Raw genomic sequence first — 27,423 nt, 5'->3', positions numbered from 1 at the left:
AGGCGTAGGAAGTATACAAAAATGGTCATTGACCAAAGAGTAGCATGAGGCTACAAAGAAAACCTACCACCACTTTTCCACGGAAGTCACTCGACAAACTGAGCTAATCAGGAGGTCAGCAGATGTAAAGAGCGAGCGAATGAAACTAAACCTGGGAACACTGAAGGAGAAAATAAGCTCTCCAGAAATGTGTAGGGTTGAAGTATGACGCAAGCATCTTCTTTGTTCCTTGACGCTACTATCTGACAAGTAACTATTCTGTTAAAGAAATTGATTCACAATGTGCTGACATCAAAGCAAGGCACACATCATTTCACGTTTTTCAACTTTATCTAGAGGTGCTGAATAGCAGACAAGTGAGTGGGTCAGCTTGTGTGGAGCTGGTCAGTGACAGACATTTGAGAGTTTTTAGTTTTGAATATCCAAGATTAGGGGATGCAAACTGCAAGATGCAATAAAGAAAGCCAGGATGTATACAAGAGAATGCAGGCAGGGTGTGGGGCTTTAGGTACAAGGATATATTTTGGTGCGCCATTTCTAAAATGCTCTATTTATGGTCACCGACACCTGGGTTGTGAAAGTTACATCAATGACTAGACTTTGCAGGAGAGCCCTGCTAGTTAGGCCAGGAAAATGCAATAAAGGTCTGAGGGTGCTAAACATGAAAAGTGTGTTGGGCAAGGACCAAACAGGGTGAATTGCACAGGTCCAATGAAGAAGGAACTTGGATCTCATATAATGGGAACACAGGGTTAGGAGAAATGCAAATGAAATAAATGAGATTTTTGGAAGCAGTGACATGATCAATTATTAGATGCAAGAGACACAATTGGCCTAACAAGTGTTGCCAAACCAGGTTGCTGTATGCCAAGAGGTCAAATGGGAGACAGCACGTTGGCTTGGCAAACTTATGCTTCCTCCTGGCAAACAGGTTCAAGAATAGGAATGGTGCGGCAGGAATGGTGAAGCCCTTTTAGCCATGTAGCCAAGCCTCATTACGAGCAATGCTTTCCTTTGGGCATTTGTGTTTGGGTGTGTGCAAGATGAGGGGCACCTGTGCTGCAAGGAAGGCAGTAGATAATTATGTATACTAATGTTTAGAAGCATCACAGCCCCTTAGAAATTCTGAAAGAGGAGCAATACTGTTTCCGCGACAGATTATTAACAAGTAGCATTTTCTAATCATTTACAACTCTCTCTGTGCACTTGAGCAGGAGTGCATGGTGGTATATTGAGAACTAGTACAAGGAACCATGCACCAACTACTTTAACAGTACACTTAAATTTGAAACTTCCTAAAACAAGGATGAAGTTCATCTAAGAAATTAACGAAATTGAGTCCTTTCCAGAACGCTATTGCTTTGCAGCTGAATGGCCTCTCGTGTATGTTAAGATCGCGGTCCCATCCTATGTCCCAGCCTGTTTCACAGTCTCTTTCATGTTCAAGAAATATATCTGCTAGCATTCTGTGAGACACAGTACAAACTATGTGCCGGGCACGAAAAATATTTATTTGCAACTTTCACGCACGGTCTTCTTTCTTTTTTTCTTTCATTATACACACAGCAATCGCAAGGACCTGCATAACGTTTGCTCTGGTTATCACAGACAGAGACAAATATTGTTTGCGCAACTTTTTGTGTTATGCAGCTTTATGACCAAAACGCCGTAAACTTTGGCTCTGTTTTTCTTTAGTCTTGTTGCATCAAAGCCACCTGCAGAAAGCCTCGAGTGACTGCTCATGTTAAGGCAACAGAACAACATTTACATGCAGATCTACAGGCACACATTACAAGAAAAAACGAAGAAAAAGAATTAGAAAAGAATGAGATGGCACATCCAATCCTTATACAGAGGGAAGAAACCACATTAAGGCATCTTTTAGTCAAGCACAACCTGTGGGATATTGTGTATAAGGCTTAAACATCAACACGTACGTGGCTCATACCTGAAGACACACAAGAAAATGTATGTACAGGTAAACAAAAGCAGACAGGTTGTGGCTGCACCAAATAGCTTAAAGCAAGATGCCACCCGAAAACAGTCAACCAGTCAATGCTTGCACCTTTTTCCCTTCTGAAAAGGTTTTGCCAATATCCACATACTTTGCAGAGTGACTGACCATAGAGTTCCTCACACGCATCACTTCACATTATCACAAGCGTAATCTGCATAACTTGAGATGGGTTGACAATGTGTATTAACTTCAAAGCACAACTATTGATACTTTTATTTCAATACTGCATAATGGTTCATTCCCCAGTAGGCAATAGGAGTTGTTGACAGTAAAAGGTTGCTCACATGTTCAACCCAATGCCCTGCACATTGTCCCTGGCCTACAGGAGTGCCGTGGTGAGGTTATATATTGGCACCATTTCACTTTTGCCTGACGATGTGATTGTGACACACATGTAGAGAAAGCAGAAAAGGCTTTGAAATCGGGCTTTGGTGTTACACTTGTGCCGCAATAGCGAGCTCAAAAATTTTGCACAAAGCATAGTAAAAAAAATGTAGCCGCAAGTGGAGAAAAAGAGGCTCCAATATCTTAAAATTTGGCAAAAACTTTGACAAGCTTTCGAAAGTTCTGTTTACATTATAACTTTTCAGCTGTCTCATCCTTTTGCCTCACTTTACATTAAGAGCAAACTGTACATTATATTTATGAAAAAAAAAAAAGAACAAAGGATGCCCGAAGCTTAAAAGCACTATGTACACGATTAAAGCAGGAAAAAGGAAAAGAAAGGCACACCTTTAAAGGTTGGCGTAGTAAGGTACTAAAAGCAATAACCACAATACGCAAGTCTTTCGGACTGGCAAATAGTGCAGCAACATGGTGGAAGGGAAACGCACACTGATGTTTGCACAGATGAAACTTGCAGAAGACGACAAAATATAAGTAGCCATCGTAGGGGGAGAGGGCAAGAAACACGTCCCACACAGAAGCCGACAAACACAGATAGACACAAGGAGAAGAAAAGAACAACGGTCGTTGACAACACACTTGAATTAGCTTATTGTTTCCTTGGTTGCATCTGACTGTCTGTAAAAGTAGCAGATCAGGAGAGAGGCACGCACAAGAGAAAGCAGTATGCTTTTTCGGTCTTCTGCTGACGACACATGAGCAGCACTGCACACGGAGTGTGGAGGAGATGGCTGGCCATGAGGAGATTCGACGCGCACACGCATGCCTCCCTGGGGGATCTTGAGCATTGTCCCCAGCTGTCCTTCACACCATGGTAGATTCATATGCCCTGCTGCTTGTCCTAACCTGCACGCGAACAGTGCACAGCATTTGCATAAGTCATACACTACAGCCAAAACATTTAAATACATATTAAAAGTACTTGGCAAAACAAGAAAAAAAAGGGGCCACTAATAAATTAGAATCTAAGAAAGTAAATACAAATACCAAATTGCAGTGAAAATTATGTTTGCACACGAACATTGCTGATGTCAATATGTGCTGCCACTGAATGAGCTTCAAGCAGCACACAGCAGCAATTGCAACGATCAGTGTATTGTGTTCCATACTGCACAGGAGCAGTATGTAAGTAGTGGTGATGTGATTGACCAAAGCCATTTCGGCATAGTTTCTGGAGCAGCTAAAACCTCACTTTGGAGCACTTACCAGTCACATTTCTGAACATAAATATTTAAGCCTTTAAGTTGGAGCAGTTGCACCACATATTTAACAAAATAAATTTACGTTCACATGCATGTATGTTTACTTAGAATACCCAAAAAGATGTAATTAAGTCACTGCTCCTCATTTTTCTATGGAGAGCCCTAATTTTAGCCATGGGACCTGAGGCCACCTGACATTTTCTCGGTATTCAATTTATATTTGTAAATGAATCTGAGTCTCCTTTTTCTTTCTGCAAATAGACAGTTATAGTTTAGTGGGTTTAACAGAATAACTGGATCGAAATGCGCATGCGCAGCCCGCTAAACGACCCGTAGCGTTTACCGTACGCACGCTAGTTTTCAGATTTAGCGTTACCGTGTTGCGTGGTTAACGTAGTGTACGTAAAACATGGCGGCGGTTTTGGACGCCCACTTCGAACTAAATTTAGTGTTGATGTGGACGGATCCACTTCTTTCGTAGCAAACGACTGTGCGAAATGGCTTCGCTTGCCTTCAGGTAGCTTCGACGACACTGCACAGTAAAACCTCGGTGATACGAATCTCGCGGGGTCACCAAAAATATTCGTATAATCCGAAATTCGTATCACCAGAAAACATGAAAAAATAGTATGGAACAAAAGAAAACTGGCGTACATTTTCATTTATTATGTCTCAGGGCCGCGGCATGTCGTTTCCATGACTGAAAGTAAAGTTTTGGGAGGTCAACGATCATAATTGTACTCGTAAATATAGGTGCGTGCGCGCGTGTATAATTAATGAACAAGTAGCCCCTCCCAAATCTTAATACCCTTTTTTGCATGACGCTGGAGTACTGCGGCGAAAGCGACTTAAGGAGCGCTTTGCACGCGATTAATGAAGACCAGAAAATTTTAGAACCACTGTCCTCAGTTTTTTTATTTTCTTATCGCTGTAGTGTTGGGGATGTTTTTCGGGAGACTTACGGCCGCTCCCGCACAGTTGGGAGGTTTCCTCAAAAATCCGGAGTCTCCCGTGCAAATCGGAGAGTTGGCAGGTGTCCGCGTCCCAAACAATCGCGCATGTTGACGCTGCTTGCATCTACGTGGCAGGTGTGTGTTTGCAAAGTACAACAACGCTACCTCGAGTACAGCAGCATGAGTCTACGTGACAAAGCAGAAAAAGAAACGTGGCGCCAACGTTATCTGTAATCTAAACGCGAACGCACCCGAAGGCGCATTAAGGCCTCCGAGATTCGTGCGCACAATCTCGGAGGCTACGATGTGCCGCTGATGGTCAACTAGTGCCGCGGCGCGCATGCCCGCACTAGCCGACGCTTGGGTTGCCGCGCCCGCGCGATTGCTGCATGTTCTGCGACATCGCGGGCAGCACCTGTTCGTACCTGTGCGGTAGCGTACGTTCGTATCAAATGTCGCGGGTGAAAATGGGTTCGCAACAACTGTACTCCATTACATTGCAGGCTAATGGGCCTTGGCCGGGGCCACAGAAAAATTCGTATCACCCCGAAATTCGTACGAGCCGTGTTCGTATCACTGAGGTTTTACTGTATTATGTATAACTTAGCGTAGTTTTTGAGATCGCTTCCCATTTCGAACGTTCCTATGCCTAACTAGAAGATCGGTGTAAACAAATCTGCGACAAAAATTTCCACTCTTGGTGCATGGTTCATATTTAATTACGTTTACTGTTACTAAAAAAGTAGTAATCTTGCGGCATGCGGGGATACAGGCGAGAATTCTCGGTTTTATTTCTTTCTAACTTTTTCCACGCATTCACCCTCCGCTAGGTGACGCCACCGCCTCAACTTGGGCACATAAAAATGCTATCCTGCTAAACTAAAACGTGCTGTCCGCAACAAACGTTACCGGCACGGTAACGCTATTCCCTTAACCCCCGCTATCACGCTAACACTAAACTATAACTGTCTAATGAGTCTTTTTCTTGCTCCGAAAACCGCAAAAACAATGTCTTGACGCACGCTTGCAGAAATTCACACTAAGGTAAAAAAGTGTTCCTTTGTCCTATATAGCAGCCTTCGGCACAGATTCACTTGTTGTCACGGTGGCCTATGAAAAAGAGAAACAAAAAAGTGTTGCCATGTTTGTTGTTCTTGCAGTTCTGGACACACAAGCTTTGTAAACAATGTGCAGACAAGCGTTACTGCTGCTTCAGGGTGAAAAATCACCACGTATAGGGCTTGATATTACAGCTGAATTCGAAAATGATAAGACTGAATACATGAAAGCAAAACTGCGCAACCACGGTTGACTTTCCCTGAAAGTTTCTTTTCGTAAGCTATGTTGCTCCCACTGAACTTGAAGGCATTAAAGTGGAATTTATTTGCGTACGTTACGCATGAGAATGAGTGCCAGCTAGCGAAAATCAGTGGTGGGAATAGAGGTGTCGTCAGTCACCACAGTCTACGAACACAGCATGAAAGACCCCTGGCCACTAGTGGCGGGAGCTATACCATCAGAATGATAGAATAGCTGTTGGCAGTTACACGAGCTGCTGTGATTTCTCACATCCACGTTGGGTGCTGCTCATTCCCTGATGCCTAGTACTACATAGCAAACGCTTGGACATTGCTTAGGATGTGCTGTGGGATGCCATACATGGCTAATAGCTGTCCTCGGACAATAATCAGGACAATATACATCAAATGTTATAATGTACAATTTTTGCCTCTGAGAGTGAATGAGTGTAATGAAAGAATTAGGTATGCTCCTTGTTTAAAGGGACACTAAAGACAAATAACAATTTATGTCAGAGTGAAAGGTCAATATGTGAGAACGTCTAAAACGTCAATAGTATCAACAGCAGTGCTCTAGTAATCGAGAAATTAAGGTAAATGTAGGACACGATGTGCGCCACGAGTGGGACATTTTGGAAATGATCCCGATGACGTCAAAGACTCCCGACTACAATTAACCACTAAGAACCTTCCGTGCATCACAAGACGTAATAAAATGCTGCTTGTTCGTTTCTGTTTGATTCATGGAAAAAAGAACCTCTTGGCGCTACCATAGGGAATGGCACGAGTGGTTCAAAAGTTCCGTTTTCGCCGAGCTGCGCGTCTCAGTGGTAGTAGTTTCGGTATCGCGTACTGCTGCATGTGCCTGGCTCTCGCTATTTTCGCCCTGTCGATACTCTGCTTCTGCTGCTGCTGGCCAAGCTGCGCTCCGTTACAGTGAACTATACCGTTTCGGAGTGGCCCGTGGCTGCGTCTTGGCAAAGTTGATGGCCGCTGTTGCGCAATAAACCGTAGCTTCGGCGGCCAGGCAGTAAAGGCGGGCAACATTGGGCACGGCAACTGCTACGTCAGAAGGTCCGTTTCAGGCGGGTGATTTGCAAGTGCGCTAACACCGTGCAGACCACTAAAACGTGACTTTCTTTAAAATTAGCATTTCCTTGGCACGAAACAAGCACTACGAGGTTTCTGCGACGCTATTGCAACAACCAATGACGACTTAATATTTGCCTTTAGTGTCCCTTTAACAGCATCAAGCTTTTTTACCCCATTTCCTTCATGTCAAAGCCAGGAGGTAGATCGCTATTCAATGTCAACCTATACTCCAGCTTTCGCTGTGCATTTCAGCCTTTTTTCTTGTGAATTTCTACCATAAATTTGTCATTCGAACTTGCCCACATCAACATCTTATTAAGCATGCATTTGGAGGTTGCCTTAACAACTTGGCTGAAATTTTGACATTTTAATGCAAAGCATCCTGCAGTGACACCTAACTCTCACAGCACTGGCTATCACGAATGGAAATGCTCCCTTTTGTGCCGTTGCAGTGATCTAGCGTTAATGCTTTGGTAAAAAAGCGCAAAAGTACTGGACTACCCAAAATTCTGGATAGCAAGTCACCATGCCAAGATGTATTTACTGCAGCAAGCTGAGCCATGGACCAGCTAATGAATAACTTCTTTGAAGTTCCATACAGTTTGCATGCATGTTTTCAAGTCCTTTTTAACAAAACTAAAATGTGAGCGAACCTGCAGCACCATTGGTACTGCAGGCAGCTCTATGATGGGCACCCAGACTTGGAGCTTCTTCCTTGAGGCCAGTGACATCAAAGCTGATTGTTGATTCCAAGTGAGTGCAGATATAGACCCTCAAAAGATTGAACAAATGTTTCAAGGCCATATTATCAAGGTGAAAGCCTTCAATGCCTCATAAACGCGAAAATTGACCGCCGATGTCGGTGTCAACGTGAGTGATGCAAAAAATCATCATCACGTGATGACGTCACCATATAATGTCATCATGACATCACAGAAAAGTTGTGATGTCATCATGTCACTATGATGTTACATGATCACATCATCACATTACATTGTCGCTTGGTCAAGGTGGGCCGATCTCGAAGGCAATTCAAAACCAGGTGAGGTGCAGAAAGCTTGCAATGCCTCCGATCCTGCAGGCAGCGAGTGCGAAACCACGTTAGGTGCAGAAAGCTTTCGAAGGGGGGTGGGGGAGGATCAAGAGATCGATTGAGAAGAAAAAGATGAATATAACTTCCGCCTTCGAGTGGCCTCAGGCAAATGTATAAGTTCTTTGGAGCTGTGTGGTAGACTGTTGACAACCTGCACGCTTGTGCTCCTTTTATTTGTTGCTGCACAGTGCTCACCCTGTGTGCGGTGCTAGGATATCCGAGTGCGCGGCAGCCACCTCCGGGGCCAGGGCAGCGGCCACTCGTACTGGCGTGGCACTACGCCTCCCACATTCTTCTCAAAGTAGGTGAATAGTGAGAACCACCATGACCGTGACAGGTAGTTATTCTGAGACGCAACCTGCAAGTACAGAAGAACAGGCAAAGAAATAGGTGCTGTCAATCAAGTGAATGAATTTATGGCTGTGGCAGAACTATCGAGCCTTGTTACAATGAAGTAATATACATAAAATACCATTATTATTTATATCGTCCACCATGAGCACTTACTATTTGTTACATGCCATAGTCAAAGATAACATTTCTGAAATTACTTAGTTAAATCCATGACTGTCATATCGAGGTTCAGCTGTATAGTGCAAGCGGGGAGCAATAAAAATTTTTGTACCTTGCCTTACCTTTTAATCTTTTGCCTGCTGAGCTTCCTAGCAAAAAATAATCTAAAAATACCAGACTATTATTTGTCCAATGAGCTGCGAGTATTGTAAAACAACGAAGAAAACTTCATAAAAGCCACTTTATTTGTAAGTACTATAAGAGAATATATATATATATATGTATACACACACACACACACACACACACACACACACACACACACACACACACACACACACACACACACACACACACACACATCTCAAGACATTTTTGAAGAACTGGGACAGATGACAGACCAGGCAAGCAGAGATGGGGACACAGCATTTATAAATCATGCTTGCCAGGATCGAAACTATTCTCGCAAAATGTCAAATTGAGATTTTGCAAGTTTGTTATTTTATTTGTTGCCATGCCATCTGTTTTTGCCACAGAAAATCACACGAAAAGGATTGAAATTGCTTGACTGCAGCACTACTGGAGAGCTTATTTCAGTGTGGAACAGCCAAGCTCATCTTCAGCAGGAGAGGTATAAATGATGCACTGTTCATCTACAGTAGCAAAGAGGTTAAAATGGCTGCAGTGTGGTAAACATTCATACATCGTGCCTGCACTTGTTAATGTGTTGGATTAGCCTATAATTTATTATTCTGTTAATTGCACTGGGACGAGAATAATACAAGGCAGTGTGTTCATACTGAAATTTAAATCATTATGAGTGCAATAGAGCAAGAGAGAAGTAACCCGGTTGTCAATTATATTATCTGAAATTTAAATGCAAGATATGCATTTTTTTTAAACTAGACCATGCATTAAAAAATTTCATTTGAATCCCGTAAATATGTGTATCCTTATGTCCATTGCTGGTGCACAAACAGCTGGTTGGTTTGTGGGGCTTAACGTCCCAAAGTGACTCTGACTATGAGATGCATCATAGTGGAGGGTTCCAGATAATTTAGACCATTCAAGGTTCTTTGACGTGCTCTGACAATGCACAGTATACAGGCCTCTAATATTTCATCCCCACTGAAATGTGACCGCCACAGCCGGGATTGAACCTGCGCCTTTTGGGCCAGCAGCCAAGCACTGTAACCATAGCGGCGTCCACAAACAACTTTCATTGAAGATATAGAGTATACTAACTAGGAATCTCTGTGGCATCATCTCGCAGCAGGACAAGTACTCCATCAGATGCTTCTACTTGCTCTGTGGTGCAGTCTGTCTTATGCCTGCGGCCCGTGTAAGATAGACTGACTTTTCATGCTAGCCCTACTGCAACCGGTAGTGCCACGTCACTTACTCACTGCCACACAACCACTTGGCTGCGAACTTCGGGCCATCACAATAGCTCTGCCTAAACTCGTTGAATTAAGTACTCCTATTCCACCAGGTTTCAGCACTAGAGCATCAATCTGTTTACAGATGTCCATGCTGCCATCAGAGCATGATATAGTTTTTGATATGGTGCCCAAGTCAACACTGTGCATGTCGCGTGCCATGAATGAGTGCCACCTCGTACCGACAGCCGGATATTCAAAGTCAAGTAGCACCAAATTCATCACCTGATGCGTATGGGCCTGAACAAGAACATGCTGCAGATATGGATCCCTCTCCGCAAGTGCAAAAGCTGCTCTGTCCTCCTTCCACCTAAGCTGTGCTACCCATGAATTCTTGCTGATCCTTGCAGCATTTCTTTCACACTGCCGACCTGACCTGTCTCTTCACTAACGCTGAAGTGCTTCGAAGTTTCTGCTTTTCTGTGAATTATATCACCTGATTTGTCACTTTCTCTGCATTTCTGGCCCTGCTCCTCGTGCTTGTCAGGCAGGTAATGTGTGGCATTCACGGAAATGTAAAAGCTGCGTTGTGCTCGCATATGCCACCAGCAAGTTGTTCGTGCATGCACAGAATGCTCCCTCAACAAGCATTTCGTGTGGTGCTTGCATACGAATAACTTTTTGTGATGTTTCTCAATCTGGTTCTGCATGTATCGCACTAGATGCACCAATGACCTCTGCCCGCAAGCTCAAGTGAACCCTCTTAAGGGGAGATGCGGGTCGAAAAACACGAGTTTTCTAAAAAATTATCGATTTTTGTTTTCGCCTGTTTTGTTAAGATTAGTACCTCTACTGTTCTGAAAAAAAAAAAAAAATCAATGTCGAGACTCAACTGGAAATGCTTTAAAATTGCGTCTAAAGAGCACAAGGTGGTTGTCAAAAGGCCGAAAGTGTGTCATCTTCGAGCACCTTGCGCCGCCGCTCACCATTGTCGACCGCATGAGGCGAAGAGCCGAGCCTCACTCTTCAAATAACAACGGTTTCCCGCGCTGCTGCAGCGCAAGAAATAATAAAGAGAAGCACGCTTTTGCCGCCTTCTTCGAGCGCCGCGACTGGCTTTAAATCACGTGGTACGGATCGGGAGCCGCCATTGGCCGCTGCGCGCCTGTGTGTGCTGTGAAGCCTACTTGCAGGATCCGTGTCTCGTCGAGCAGCGCAGCTGAACAACGCTTTTCTCGAGTGCTTATCCGTTATGGATGAAGAAAGCCGTAGGAAGCGCGGTCACCGGCCTGTGAAGTTTCACGCGACGCACAAATTTCGAGGACGCCGGCGCAAATCAAAGCCGAACACTCAAACCACGAAAAGATCGTCTGCTGCCGCAAGGCGTAGTGGCAGTGACGCCGATGCGTCCGACGAGTTTGCCGCGGCATTCGAATATGTGAGTGCCTCCCAGAAAAAGATCGGACTCTTCGAAGACGAAGAAAAATCGCAGGACGACGAGTCTTCGTTGATTGCTGATATGACAGCACTGAACATGTTGGTTTAATCGAGGGCACTCCAGTTTTGAACGTGTTCTGTAAGAGCTTGGCGTGCTCCCGTCTCATGATCTGGTTGCTCTTGGCACATCACGGGACAGCACACGCCAGAAAAAAATGTCTCAAAAACTAACAGGAGAAGCAAGGGCCCGTCGGCGTGCGCTGAAGAAAAAATCTCTTGTCGAGGAGTCAGCTCGAAAGAGCCGTGAGGGCCAAACCTATAATGCTGGCGCATTTTAATGGCAGTGGCCACTACAAGGAGGATTGTTCTTTCTTGTGTACAAATTTCGTTGCATTCAATGACATCTTTGATAAATAAACATGCAATTTTGACTTTAAAACTCGTTTTTCTCAAAACACAAATTTTGCCATTTTTGTCAATGTGCCCCTCCTTTTTCGGGTACTTCTGGTGCTCAGATCTGCATGAAATTTTTCCCAAAGTTTTTCCAAAGTACGAGAAATGCAATTATCTTGTTTAAGTTTCGATATTCTTATTATAAAATTAAAAAAAGTTATGTAAACTTTTACTAGGGTAGGAGAAATATGAACTTCCAACGTTAAAAATTTTCACATCTAGTACATATTTTGTATGGACTTCCTAATTAGTTATTTGCATTCCGCACTTTATTTGAAACATTATGAACTATCAATTGTAAAAAATTATTGAAGTTTAGGTCTGAAAAGAGGGGGGGCAAAATGCTTCAGTTTTTCACTTTGTCATGTTGCAGAACTAAAAGTATGCAACTTGCAAGAAAACTAATTATATATTTGAAATCAGCATAAAAAGTTCTATAAGCAGCTCAAGTTTCATTGCTCTAGGGTGAATATTAAAGAAAAAGTGTCTTCAAGTAGCATCTCCCCTTAAGCTGGACTTCTCCAGATACACAACTATGAGCACATGAACCCACATTTGACATCAACTACATGCCTACTTCTTCAACACGCCAGCTGGCATGATCCACTCAGCATGTCGGCTCTCAGGACAAGGTGTTTCTGAACAATTCCTGACGTCACTTCATATGCCTGTTACGCTGTTCCTATAGCTGCCCTCCACAATTGCCTTTGATAGTCCCGGCACTGGTGACCCGCACTAACATTGGAAACTGCCTACATCACATCTCCTCTCTCCTCTTTTTTCGCCTCCTTCGACTGTTCACAGCCGCCCATGTGAAAACAAAAGAATTGGAAATTGCGCTTTGAACCGAGACTCCGTCTATACTGCGCGGGGCTCTGTGGTGGCGTGGCTGTGACGACAACAAAGTACAGTAAAACCTCGGTAATTTGTACTCAGTTAATTGGGAATCCCGGATAATTTGTATTATTTGCGCGGTCCCAAATTTTTACATGTAAATTTAACCGGATAATTGGTGCGGCCAGTCTGCGACTTCCCGGTTAATTGGCACACTTGGCCGCGACTTCCAAGATATGCAAAGGGTGTTGCGAATCTCGGAGGCTGTAACTAAAACATGCATTTTTTTTTTGATGTACGGATCTCGAAGGCCATGTTTTTTTTTACCGGAAATACGTCGTAGACGCCATGTTTTAGCAATTGCCAGGCGGCGATGCGTGCGGTTGCGATCGTGATCATCATCATCTCAACAGCGATGTTAGCCACTCTAGCGAAGTGAATGTTTTGTGGAGTCTTTGTGCCATTTGGATGTCGGCTGGCGAGCATTGTGCGATTCGGTGCGACTGCTCCATTTGTCTCCTGTCTCCGCTTGAGTGTCTTCCCTGTGAATTAGTTGATTGAGGTGTGCTTGGAAGGAAGATGCCGAAGTACAAGAGCTTGTCCCTGCACGAAAAGGTGTGCTTAATTGAAGAGGCCAGCAAGTCGACGGCGTCGAAAACGGCTCTCGCCGAAAAGCACCACGTGCCTCTGTCAACGCTGTGCAACATCATCAAGAATAAGGAGAAAATTCTCTATGCTTACAGAAAGACGCACTCGTCAAAGCGTACACGAGTACGCCCGCCTACGTACGCAGACGTTGAAGCAGCTCTGATCGACTGGCTGCAGAAAGCCAACACAGCACACCTTCCTGTGAATGGGACCATATTGCGTGAGAAGGCCAACCAGCTGGCACTGCAACTTGGACATTCTGAGTTTAAATGCAGCAATGGATGGTTTTGCCGATTTAAGGAGCGCAACAACCTGACATTCGTGACTGTTTGTGGCGAGAGTGGCAGCGCGGATCAGTCTGTTGTCGACGGCTGGAAGCAGCACACCTTGGCTCCACTACTCGCCAAGTACGAAGCAGCAGATGTTTACAACCTTGATGAAGCTGCTCTGTTCTACAAAATGTTGCCTACGAAGACGTTCGCTTTGAAGGAGGCAGACATTAAGGGGCGGAAACAGAACAAAGATAGAATCACTGTTTTGTTTGGTGCAAGCATGTGCGGTGAGCACAAGCTGCCACTGCTTATTATTGGGAAGACAGAAAAGCCTCGTTGTTTCAAAAATGCACGACTGCCATCCAAGGATGACCTGATCTATAAAAACAACAAGAAAGCTTGGATGACAGCTGCACTCTTTGAAGAATACGTGCGGCACTTTGACCGCAAGTTTGTGGCCGCAGGGCGCAGCGTTTTGTTCGTCGTCGATAATTGCCCAGCTCACGGCGACATTCAGAACCTGCAGGCAATCAGGCTGGTCTTTCTACCCCCGAACACGACATCGCTATCGCAGCCGATGGACCAGGGCGTCATACACCATACCAGGAAAATATATCGCTACAATCTGTTGAAGCGAATGCTCCTTTGCTATGACAACGGAAAGGAGTATAACATTGACCTCCTCGTGGTATTTGCCTCATTGTTCACGCATGGAGGCAGGTGGAGGCCACCGTTATTCGACGGTGTTTTGAGCATGCCGGTTTTGTGAAAGAAGAGGCAACCTCCGCTGAGTTTGCTGTCACCGCTGTCACTTGCCCGTTTGAAGAAGAAGGGGAGACTCTCTGCGCTCTATATGAGGCTTTGCACGCGGACGAGGAGTGCACTCCAATCGGATTCTCCGAGTACGCAAATGTCGAGTGCACAGTGCAGACGTGTTACGCCGACATCGACAGCGAGATAGCTGCGAGATCGACCGATTCGGCCTCTAATGTTGACAGCAATGACGAGCCCTCCCGAGCACCCCCTTTGGCGGATGTCATCGATGCCTTGAGTGTTGTGCGCAGCTTCGTCGAGTGCAACGGCGGCGAGGCTGAGATGCTGCGCCTCATTGACAGGCTGGAAAATATGACTTTCATGCTGGGAACTACCGAACGCGTCAGTCACGCATGGAGGAATTTTTCTCCAAGTAGGCTGACTTGCCACAATAAAGGTGTGACTTCCGTACATCACGTTTTCTGGCTGATTTCTTTGATTTCGCGTTGTTTCGGATAATTGGGAATCCCGCTTAATTGGGATATTTTTCTCGGTCCCGAGGCCTTCGAATTAACGAGGTTTTACTGTATGGCGATGAGTGTAAGTGGACTGAACATGTGAGGGCCCAAATAAAGATCAGTTTGGTTCTTGTGCTTGAATGTGGCAGCATCTTTTTCCTTTCCACTGCAGGCGTTTTACACACAACTGTACATTCTCTACTGCATGCAGTACAGCAACATTTGGCTCACATGTTCGCTGGAGCCTTGACTACTGATGGGCAACGTTTTTGGCTCGGTTTAAAAAGTGTTGCAGGGCTTCTTTCAGAATGAAATTGTCATAGAATATTGTTGGCTTCTTGCATACTACCTTAAAAACAAGCCAAACAAAGTAAGTGCATATATTTCGTCAACACTATTCAGGTGCGATTGGCTGCAGCCAGCATGAAGCAAAAAAAATCTGCTGTTATTCCCGAAGATGTCACTGAAATGGGGAAAAAGGGGGGGAGGCGCCTAAAGCTCCACTAAAAACTAGGTACCAAAGAAATGTCTAAGTATAACAGAAAACTGCGTAAAAGTAAAATTTTATTATGCATGATTTTTAATTGTGTAAGGGCTATATGTGGCCAGAGAGTGCCATTAGTATACAAAAATAAAGGCCTTGATGCACAAGAACCATCATACATTTTTTAAAACATTACCAGCATTAATTATTGAAAGACAGAAAAACAGACATCCACCCCACTTGTTAATGAGGCTACATTAGCAATCCATATTGATTTCTTCGATAGAAAGTTTATTAGTTGACAAAAAATTTGTTTGCGTTCGGAATTCGAGCCAGGGCCCAGCGCCTTTCCAGGCAGGGCGCTCTGCCATTCAAACAGCAGATTTTTAAAAGCACGACAAGAGACGAAGAAAAGGAATCGCAGCACAAAGCACTGCCCAACAGGGTGCAACAAACAGCCCAACTGCACATGCTGTTAATGGCCTCTGGTGATTATCACAGTGGTCTCATTACTGCACCAGTCACAATCACAATTATAAGTGGTTTCCTGAGTGTTGCATAATGAGAAAACGCTCTTATAAGCATTCTGGGGGGTTTGATTGAGGGCTCCTTTCTTTGTTAGACACAACCTAATGAAACCAACAGATTTAATTAAGCTAAGGAAGGTATAGGGGACATTATTTGTAGGCTTTAACTGTAGTATAGTGATTATGACACAAATGGAAAGGAACTAAAGTGCATGAAAAATCAACTTGCTGCAGGGAGGGACCAAACCTACAACCTTCAGATAACGTGTCAGATGCTCTACTAATTGAGCTACGGCGGTGGTCGCTTTCCCATCTACTTTATTAAGTATTTATGTTTGTGTAATCTCTGGGAGTGTTAGTCAGTGCCACATTCTAAAATGTAATAGCAATTCTGTAAATAATAATTGAGTAGAAAAATGAAACATTACACCCAATGGTAAAACGAGATACAGTAACCTTGGGTCAAAAGCACTGCAACTTCCCTTTGAAACTACTTACGGCTGTTGCAAATTCTGGTGTGCGTATCTTATCTAAACACTACAATAATGGAGAGCTGCTTACTTTGAGAGCCATGTTGTTTGCAAGGGTGTGGTAAATCCAGAACACCCTGCTTGTGACGTAGTAGCCAATGACCACATCAACAGTGTAGTGGCCGCGTGACAGTAGCACCATGAGTATCCCCACCGTACTCAGGACCAGGTAGACCAGGTGCAAGTATTTACAGCGCTGGGGGGAATCTTCCGAAAGAGAGAGAGAGAGAGAAAAAAATGCAAGCAGACATTCGTTATGTCAACAACTGGTATGACAACTTAACGCAAACAATGCCCTTTTACAATTCACATACGACATTTTTCCTAAACCTAAGCCCTTCTTTCTGCTTTAGATTATAAAAGCGTGGTGGTGGCGGTAATGATGTTGTTGCAGGCAGTCTTAGCCTGGCAGACCAGGCCAGCAATTGCTCCACCCGAGCATCTCTTTCCAGTATTATGTTTACCAAGTGTCACTTAGACCAGTCTCTCGCAGAAAAGTTAAAAGAACAACAGACACTTCCTTGCTAACTCTGCAGTCTTTCTGGAAACACAATCTGTCCAGTGCAAGCGTGGGGAGAAAAGCTTATGAATGTAAATTTTGCTGTGAAACATAGAGTTTCATTGTTTAAGCCATTGTCCTATCAAAAATGCAATAGCTAATGGGTTAGAAACTCAAGCAGCACAATTAGCCTCATGTCAAACACAGCCAGCAAAGAGTTGCTGCCAAGCAACGTTGTAATAATGTGCAGTACTTATTGTTTGGATGAGTAATTATAAAGCGAAACTATATTAGAATATTTCCTGTTTGTAACCAACTAGACATACCATTAATTAAACAAAACTTCGTAGAAATAAAATAAGCATTGTTGGGAACATGCCGGTGAAATCTTGAAGGCATCTTGGAGGTGCCAAGCCAATTTCCAGTGCTATCAGAGACTTCTATATGCTTCTCTGAGCTTTTAACTACAATTTATGTCATTTCTGAGCGAAAACAACTCAAGATATCTACCAAAAATTTTGCCCATGTATCGAAGACCCTCTGCACAAAGAATTATAAACTGCCTATGTTTAAAAGTATAGAATACAGAGCAAAGCAGTTAGTGCCACCATCACAGTAGTTACGACGGTGGTGCTAACTGCTGCAATGCTGCCAATGAAGATACAGAGTTGGATGTTGCAAGTGTTGTGAAACAGTTTCACAGGAGATGGAAGCATCTTGTCGGGAAATACTTCAGAGCAACAAAGACTGTGCCAGGCACCTGCTACCTCTGTCTGAAACTCTAAAAAACCTGTGGTTTCAGGCAGCAAGACCAGAATATGATAATGAGGAATGTCATAAATTGAGGGCTCTAGGTTCATTTTGCCAACGTGAGGTTCATTAGTGTGCAACTCAAGTATGCAAATGCTATTTCATTTTGTTTCCATCAAAAGTGGCTGCCAAAGCCAGGAGTGAACCCATGACCTCGAGCTCAGCAGTGCAACTACATAGCCAGTGGGCTACAGTGACAGTTGATCTCAAACTTTGCTTTGCTGGAACTTCGCTTGCAATTTTGTCTTGCTCCTGCTACTTGGTGGCGTTACAGTATAATTGGCCTTCCAAATCACACATGTACCTACCAAACAAGATTCATCGTACTCAGTATAGGTAATTTTGGTTTTATTCAGCCAAAGTTCATGGAGACAAGGTTTCCATGCAGGTGATGCACCAACCAGTGTAACCACATTTATTACATGGTTACACTAAAACAAGTTTTGCTTACCACGAGCCTGCTGTACTAGTTTTACAAGTTATTTTCATGAGGGGAAAAGGGCTACGATGTGCCAAACATGCACAAAGTAAAACAAAAGGATCATAAGGAAAGCGAAAGCAGATGGGTTATATTGTCCCATTTGCTATTCAACACACTGGTATGGGGGAGTGGAAGATATAATAAGAAGAGGAAGATAATGCAAACATGGAGTCAATGTAAAAAGCAATGCTCTCTTAAAAACTGAAAAAAAGAGTGATCCAAGACACAATGTGCCTACTTACATTCCCTGACAACGAGGTAAGAAAGAGTTAAAATGACTGTGTGCCCACTGTAGATGTAGTCTCCACAGAATGTGTGTTGCCCATTTATGGACAGTCCAAATCCACTCAGCAGCTGGGCAACCCGTTTCATTATTAGTAGTGGATTTGTGCTATTTGCCTGGAAGAAAAAACGGAAATAGAAATGAGAATGTACACTAATCAGCTTCAGTTCAACATTCTACAATGAAAGCGCTTAAACACAGTTGTTCTAGTTCCTCTCCTAATTTGAAGCCTTCTAAGCAAGTCAGAAAGGAGGAGGAAGCTCCATGGAAAGAAGTATTGTCATCCACCCTACAAACTACGAAGCTATAAAAGAGCGCCCATTCAAGTTTCTCACGAAGAAAGCAGCAAAGTTATCCTGCTCCCCCATCTCCAAACCAGGATAAACTTCTGAACTGTAGAGGTTTCTTTTCAAGAAACTGGCATGGATTTTCTTTGTAGATTCGTATTACTTCAGGGAGGATGACTGTTTTCCTCTTTTGCTTTTAAGCTTGTGATGTTCATCTATTTACAACACCATAACAAACCATTTTCAATGTCTAATGTGAAAGCATAATTGCTTCCTCATTTCACTTCAATTAATCTGGTGCCATCTTATCCACAAATGCAATGATATTTTTAATTCAAATTTATTTGGCTGGCAATACATGACTGTCGTGACGCAGGGGCATTAAAAAAAAGTAACAGCAAAATAATGTTTGCAAACAGCCAGTAAGGAGAATTTTACAGCAAATAGTCAAAATGCAAGAAAAAAAATGAATAATATCAAATGAATGTACTAATCAACTTATTGAAAACAGGTAATATACTCATAAAATAAGAGAAAAAGAAATCAAGACTGTTTGTTCCATATACACAATAATTGTGAACACAAGCAGATAGTCACATACATATACACCTGTGTACCTATATATACAAATATATGCAAATGTACACAAATGAAGTAGCTAAGCATGGTTGGAAAGCATGTCATCGATCGGTTTCTAATATGGAAGATGATGTAGCCAGGGCAGATTTTCAGAGTGAATGCTATTGTTTTCCACTGTTTGTACAATTTGCCGTTGGCTTAAATACCGCTGCTCTACTGTTATACCCACAGTTTGTAAATCAGCACAATGGGCGATAGAGAGAAACAAGATCAAAAGAGAACAACGCTTACAATGTATAGGCCTAGGACTTAATTCTGAAGGGTTGTTTCCTGCCTGATGCAGATTTTCAGGAAAGGAGGCTGTTCACCTCCTTATAGTCTCTTTGTTGTCTCCTCAAACATTATTAGAATTTTGAGGGAAAATATTTTTTTTTTATGTAAACCCCTCAAACTGGCATTGCCGGTATTAAGTGCATAAAAATTCCACATTCTCTACACAAACCTAAAACAACCCACACATTTTGTCTTCCTTTTTTTCATCATAAAGTGTCCTTGATTTTCTGTCCAAGAACACAAATTTATACAAAAGGCTAACAACCTTGCAGATACAAGAAGTGTCAACTAGCTACACTAAAAGCCGTTGCAAAAATATACACTTCAGCAACAACGATTGTTTTAAATGGTTACAGTGGGCTTGTCCATCAATATTCAGGTTTTCAAAAATAAATTTAAAAACTATGATTACTTCAGGCTTGACATCACGTACTGCAGCCTATAATTTTACTGATACCTCCACACGGCACCAAGTTCCTATTTGTATTCAGTGATCAAAAGTGTAACAAAACTCGTGGATTTCATGGTGATGTGATGAACAGATGTTTTTGTGCCATACTTGACAAAACTGCAGCGCTTCTTATTTCGCCTCCATACAATAGACACCCTGAGTTGTTCTGTAATCCCTCATCGACCCTGCAGAAAAACTTGAACAATGCGTTGACTCCAAAGTCTAAAAGGCACTGCTTTCCCGATTATAGTTGCACAACTCCTCCTAACATGTGGTGCCACAAAATATGTTTTTCAACCAAACGCACATGTGAGTTGAGTGTTTTAAATAACGAAGAGTCACATGATATGTGGTTCTTTCTTATTACAATTATCATACTCTAAAAAACCGTGTATCATCAAAATCTGGCCTACTGTTTCCTCCACAGGTACTACAAAAGCATAGCAAACAAAATTAAGCTTTAGAGCTGCCGATTCCTTTACATTGATGAGAATTATGAATGCAGTGCCTGTGGTGCTACCTACTAATGTTCGTGGGTGTTACAAAATCTAACAGCCAAGACAAGACTGCCGAAAGAGTTGCCAACGGAAGTTCTAACAAACTTAGTATGGAAAACGCTGCCACTTACTTTTGGAGAACAGTAGTACGTTGTACTTGCAACAGGGACTTGAGTGACAAACATTGTAATACTCCTCATAAAGTATAAAAGACCCATAATGAAGAAAACGCGTTGCAGGACAATCCACCTGTGAAGGGCCAATGCAAAGGAAGGGTATTAGTACAAAATATAACTGGGAAAGTCACAGCATACGTAGTCAAAAAACCAAAAACTGAGATTATACAACACTGCCCTGAATATGCTTGAAATAAGATCCTTCTTCAGAAAGCTATCTTTCACTCTCTCTCTCTACACACACAAACACACACACCAGCAATATGGAGATGTCTGGATGGCTATTAATACAAGCTTCATGGGAATTAAGAAACGTTCGAGGAATTGTGACAAGTCAGTTGTCTTTCGTGCATCAATATCAGAGTACTTGCAATGCAGATCACAATGTAAAGATTTTGGGAGAACTGCAAAACTAGTCAACAGTGGGGCAGTGTGAGCAGCCAACATTATGAGTAAAAACAAAAAAACAAAACGGCTGTGCTCGTCACCACACTCACAAAATAAGTTTGACGTGACTCACATTTAGCTGCGTGCAGTCTACCAAAAAAATAGAAGTGTGCATTGATTGGAGTAGTGGCAAAGCAAAGAGAGCGCTTCTTAAGTTGGAATGTTCACTGCATATGGTGCCCGTGTAACATAAAATAATGCTGAAACTGAGTTTACACACATTTCAAGGGGTACTGACGACAATTTTAAGCAGAGTTTACTCCACCATATAAATATCCTGTATACCGAGACTGCTCTGAGCGAGTGTGATGCTCAGTAAATGTTGATATGTTATTTTGACATTAAAGTAAATTTCTGCATGGCACGCCTACTGACATCGACGCTAGCATTGACGTCAGGCTAGAATATCAATTCTGGTGACTTCACACTGCAGTACGGCTGGCTAGTTGTGATTGTGTCAGGTACCAAACATATAAAATTGCTGCTTGCACGTGGCAAACAGAGGAGTAGCGGTGGATACGTCATGACATCTTGCACGAGCATGCGACAAGAAGCTCATACTGTGTTGTGACGTCAGGGTACAGTAGGAACTGAAAGCAGCTTCTAAAAACATGTTGTAATTAATTTTTCGGAGTGCACTCATGCTGCGCAGTACATTTTCCAGGCTCCTGAGGGCTAAGCCTGTCATTTGATGTAAAAAAAAAATGAAAATTTTTGTGTCAGTACTCCTTAAATTACAAACAAACACAGTTTCATCAGTGATACAGTGCAAACAATATCCATCGCCAAATCTTAAGTACAAGTGAAATCTGAATACTAATGGCTGTTGTATAGCTGGAAAAAATATGGCTGCTTGAGCAAAGCTATATGCTCTATAAAACTTCCTGTTCTTCAGGTCCACTGTTACACAAGGTGAAATTTGCTTGATGTTTTTCTTTAGTTCCATGTTTCATCGTACGGCTGGCAGTGTGAAGTACATGAGAACGTTTTGAAAAATATTCACATTTGCAAAATAGAGCAATATTTTTTTCATTAATAGCAAGTTTCGAATATTTGTGCAGCTATAAAACAGCCTTTTATAAGCCTCACCACAGGTACCCGCTTGGTGATCCTTTACAAACTGCTTTGCTAGTACTAGTGAAAGGCTCTACCTTGAAATAGATCAACTTCTGGTTCTCTGGTGCCGTCTGGTCAAATGCCAACAGCAGCAGATGGCACTAGTGAACACTAAGTACAAGTAAGGAGCTCCACATGGTCCTAGCCACTCTGTGATATTCTTGGTCTTTTTGCTTGTCGCTCATTTTCTCTGGTGCCCTTTGCTGCTATATAATAAGTGAGCTAGCCCAACAGTAAGCTTTGAAAAATGTCAAAACAACTTCAATACTTTGCTGCATGTTTGACGTGACCTACTACCAAAAGATTTAGCTAGGTTACCTGTTCCATATGCTGCAAGAAATGCTATATGGCAAAACAAGAACATAAGGGCACAATGCAAGAAGAATCCTTGTGCACATCACATGCACTCTGTAGAGTGCATAGATCATAAAAGGTAAAGTGTGCAAACATGGACCCAAGGGAAGAGAACAAGACAACACAAATACGTTTTCTTCTCTTGCGCCCATGTTGCACGCCTTACGTTCTTTTATGATGAATCCTGACCAACTAGCATGGCTTTATGTCACTCTAAGAGTGCATTAACAATTTACTTCCTAAATCTCGACATGCGCCACTGAATTGATATACCAGCATAAATAAATATCACAAAATCTTTTATGTGAACATCTTTATATTAACCACGTCCAAGCAAAATAGGGGACTTGTTGGTGAAGCAGGCACACCAAAATAATAATAAAGAAGATAAAAGAATCTCAGAAGCATACGTGCATCTTAGGCTTGCAATATGAACGCGATTATCAAAGGGTACGCTTACATTGTAACTATGTGTTGGAAACAAGACCATAAGAAGGACGGGCACAAGGCAGTTCCCTCCTTCTTATGTGCTTGTTTGTTTATGCTCACTTTCAACATGCATCTGTACCAACTTGCTTAACTTTCCCACGTTTCTGACGCCGTAACTAAGAGGGGTCGGTACATTCACTCTGTCATCTAGGGACACATCAGCACAGCGCGCACCTGTAGCGGTGGATGAGCAGCAAGCCAAGCGTGGACCAGATGCAGAATATGATGATGGACTCGGACACGTCGAGCGCCCAGTCAAGCGGCGGGAAGAGGTCAAAGAAAACGTCCGGCAGCGGTGGGTACTTGGCGCGGTCGGGGATGCGCTCGTGCACGTAGGCCAAGCACGTCAGGTTGAGGATTAGGTTGGCCGACAGGAAGGTGAAGGCCACCAGGGTCTTCCATTTCTCCTGCAACAGCCGCGGCTCGCCGCCGCGCTCCACGGGGGAGGCTGTGGTGCCGATGCTGATGACTGTGTCGCACGCGAGCAGGTCGCCATTCTTGTCGCGCCGGTTGCGATACTCGTCGGCGTGGTGTTCAGGCCACGAGTGGTGCAGGCCCGAGGTGCCACCGACACCAGATGAGGCGCCCGACGCGGCGCCGTTGCACAGCAGCGGCTGGCCCTCGGCGCCCGTCGCCGACAATGTGGTGTCCATCACCTGAATCATGGGGCGTCAGCCCGCCGCCGCCTAGCGCCAGCGGTCTCCTTCACGCATCGCACCGATGCCTTGCTCGCCCTGGTGGTGGTAGCACGCCTGCGCACAGGAAAAGAGAAACGTGGATTTCCTTCCGCGGCGCTTTTGCGGCAAAACAACGCAGACACATCGTCGACAAATGCCAGTAGTGCTGTGAAGAGGATCCCCATTACGTGCGTGCTGTTATTTCTCGGCACTGAGGCCAGAGGTTACTGACTGCTAGTGCTAGAGGAATACACACTTGTGCTACTTATTCGTCTAGCTAGTGGCAGACAAATTATTTTGTAAGTTACAGAGGAGGCACTGGTACTACAACCTATATAGTTGGTCTGACGCACGCCGGACGTCTGATCCGGCGGTCCGGTGCGACGAAATGTCACCATTCCGACTGCCGCACCGGCGCGTACGTCGGATCGTACGCAATATAGCACCGCGTGTACCCGCAAACACACACACACAAATCGTTTACCCTACAGCGTTATCTCAGGTGACGCTGGAATGTAAATGCCCACCACATGGACAGAGAGCCTACATCAACCACATCATAACGATGAATAGTCAAGTCACTGAAACCCAGAGGTTCAACAAGCAGTGGTCTGACAGGCCCGGGGGCGTCATCGCCACGACCACCGGAGTGCAGGAGCTGGCCTGACTCTCAAAGTAAGAACTGTTTTCCCTTTCATACAAGAAGCCGCGTTGCGCAGAAGCAGAGGGCACCCTGCAAATCCAACGCTGACACACCGAGCCGAAAAAGCTTACGGCGACGTCGATTTACAGGATTGAACATATGATCGCGTGTACTAATTTGCATTTGTTTGACCAGACAGGGTCCAACAGCTCAGCGCTTCTGTCCTCCACTGTAGACGGGGCAAAAACAGAAATTAGGGATCATACATCATTTGTCTTTGTAGAAGCAGTAACGCAAGATATAAGCTCTTGATGCGAGATGTGACAACCGCAGAAACCATCTTCCATGGAGGAACCACGGCGGCCAGATGGTGAATTTCAGACTCATCCGACCCGCAGTGCCGAGTGCAATACTCTTGTTTTAGTGGGCTTTTGAGCGCTGTCAAAACCCCTAAAATTGGTTGTACACGACAAAAGCGAGCACGCGAGTGGTGCAGAGAACTATAATGAATTGGCCAAAACTCTAGACACCGTGCTCTCTTATCCACCGCCTTATATGGTCGCTTTCAACCCATATGTATCCGTGCGTAAATTTATTGAAACGACTATGGGTCCCGATTGGGCGGAAAATAGATGACCCCTCGGGCTTCGGAGCACAGAAAAAAAAAAAAAAGTGCTCGTTAACGGTGCCCAGAAAGTGGGCACGGACAATGGCGCAGCGGGAGACGACGATGTCGGAAGGATGTATCCGAGGCGCGCCACGCTTGCGCGGCCCTTTACAAGACGCGATCGACCCGCGGCGTCTAAAAACGGAACCTGAGCGATGATGCGAGCACGCGTACACGACACGTGCTTACAAAGCAAGCGCGATCGCGCCGTCGACCACATGACGTACAAAAGGGTTTCGCGACTGCATTAGTGAAAAAGAAAGGAAAAAAAAAAGTTTATGGCCGCATGCTATTAATAAAACAATTCAGGGACAAGGCCAAAACGGGAGTCGAACTCGCTAAAATCAATTGGCAATAAGAATGCGAGCGGTCGTTTATCACGCACGGGCGTTAAATGCGGTAAGTGCCTACGGTAAATATTAAAAATACAGCTCCGTTTGGACAGAACCGCCTGCATAGAAGTCAACAATATTATCGCTGTATGGTGCACCTTTTTTTTTTTTTTTTAGAAAGAAAAAGGAAACTTCGAATAAACGCGTTGTAATTTTGCGCAGACACTGCGTCGATCGAGTGAAGCTCTTTCTCACTTTGTAACTGACTGATTATTTATACATTAACCCTATTTCTAATGCTGAATATGACTTTCAGCTCGTAAATGTTGTAGAAAGAGAACTTGCGAAAAGTCATAGACTTCGACGAAACTCCTCAAAATCGCAAAGATAGCTGGCAAAGGAGGAAATGTGCAAAATGCCACAAACATAACAAGTAAACATAATGCTCGCAGATGTGTCGGCAACGGCGCAAGTAAGCTTAAATGTTAGATATTAGTCGGAGATAAAAAGCCTACCTGACACACGCGATGGAGGGGATGCCAACACTCTTATACCAAAGCAACAAAGGCTCAAAATAAAAACAAGTTTTATGACGATTCAAAGCGCCGAGCTGTACTGTATGCTCAAACCTATACAAGACGTGATTCATCATTCGCGTAGAAAAAAACTTGGCGACAACGAACATTCGTGTGTAGCGTCTCCATAATAATAACTGTTGGGGGTTTTACGTCCAAAAACCGCGCCGTAAAGTTGGGCTCCGGAAAATTTCGACCATCTGGGGTTCTTTACCGTGCACCTAAATCTAATTAAGCGCGCGGGCCTCTAGCATTCCGGCTACATCGAAATACGGCCACCGCGGCTAGGGTATGATCTCGCGATCATCGGGTGATGCAGCATCTGCAAATGGCGCAGAAAGCATTCGCCACATTTTCTTATTATGCGAAAACATCCAAATGCAAAGATAAATAAGAACATAATTGCACTCTGTCAAAGACCCCGATGTTTAAAAATAGGGAAATGAAAGAAAGAAACCCGCCGGTAGAAAATATATATTGCAGAAGACGGCTGTACTCGTATGAAGGTAATGCACCCGCCACGGTGGTCTAGTGGTTATGGTGTTCGACTGCTGACCCGAAGGTCGTGGGATCGAATCCCGGCAGCGGCGGCCGCATTTTCGGTGGAGGCGAAAATGCTTGAGGCCCGTGCACTTAGACTTTAAGTGTACGTTAAGGAACCCCAGGTGGTCGAAATTTCCGGAGCCCTCCACTACGGCGTCCCTTACAATCATATCGTTGTTCTGGGACGTTAAACCCCAGCAAATATCGTAATGCTATAATAGATGGGAATGCACTTCAGTGAAAGCTGTAATGATGTAGTCCAGCAAATTGTTTATTTCTTTAATCACTTGACTTGAAACAGAACGCTGGCGCAGCGGCGATCGAGGTTCCGCTGCCAGCTGAATATGTAAAATACTGCTTTCTTCTTTAACGCCTGCTTTTGCATTTCGAATAGTATTACGGAGCATGGGAGCGGGTACTTATCAGTAAATGGAAGCATTCAAGGAAAATACACTCTAGGTACTTAAATTTGCAGCTACGTATTGCGGTTCGAGATAATACCTGTCTCTGTGCAATATATTTTACGTGGACCTGTTAGCTAGAACAGCAATACATTCCATGACAAGTGTTGATAACGTATTTTTCGAAAGTATGAAAAAGGGTATGCTATAAGCACTGGCCTTTTTTTTTTTACTTTTCGGAAGTTTCAACATTTCACACAACAAGTATAATTCAGAAACTAATTATTGAATTTTTATCATTACTGTTAACGTTGATCCACAGCATCTGCCTAAGTCATTCGCGTTTGCTCACGAGAAAAAAGTTTGGCGTTAATG

The 27,423-nt window shown here is 43.7% G+C and overlaps 1 protein-coding gene across 1 annotated transcript in view; it reads right to left on the bottom strand.

Annotated features, from left to right (window-relative positions):
- Positions 1-1,490: 1,490 nt before the first annotated feature.
- Positions 1,491-27,423, bottom strand: part of LOC119379541 (phosphatidylcholine:ceramide cholinephosphotransferase 2) — a 204,948-nt gene continuing 179,015 nt past the window's right edge. Inside the window, exons 4-9 of the mRNA XM_037648833.2 lie at positions 23,385-23,962; positions 20,760-20,877; positions 18,441-18,597; positions 16,440-16,615; positions 8,256-8,418; positions 1,491-3,268 (exon numbers count right to left, since the gene is read on the bottom strand). Of these exons, the coding sequence (XP_037504761.1) occupies positions 8,269-8,418; positions 16,440-16,615; positions 18,441-18,597; positions 20,760-20,877; positions 23,385-23,875 (1,092 nt within the window). The 5' untranslated portion in view covers positions 23,876-23,962 and the 3' untranslated portion in view covers positions 1,491-3,268; positions 8,256-8,268. The remainder of the gene's footprint in view (positions 3,269-8,255; positions 8,419-16,439; positions 16,616-18,440; positions 18,598-20,759; positions 20,878-23,384; positions 23,963-27,423) is intronic.

Source organism: Rhipicephalus sanguineus, chromosome 1 (genome assembly GCF_013339695.2).
Source record: "Rhipicephalus sanguineus isolate Rsan-2018 chromosome 1, BIME_Rsan_1.4, whole genome shotgun sequence".
Taxonomy (NCBI): Eukaryota; Metazoa; Arthropoda; class Arachnida; order Ixodida; family Ixodidae; genus Rhipicephalus; species Rhipicephalus sanguineus.
Note: the sequence above shows the minus strand (reverse complement) of the source record. Positions and strands in the feature narration are given on the sequence as shown.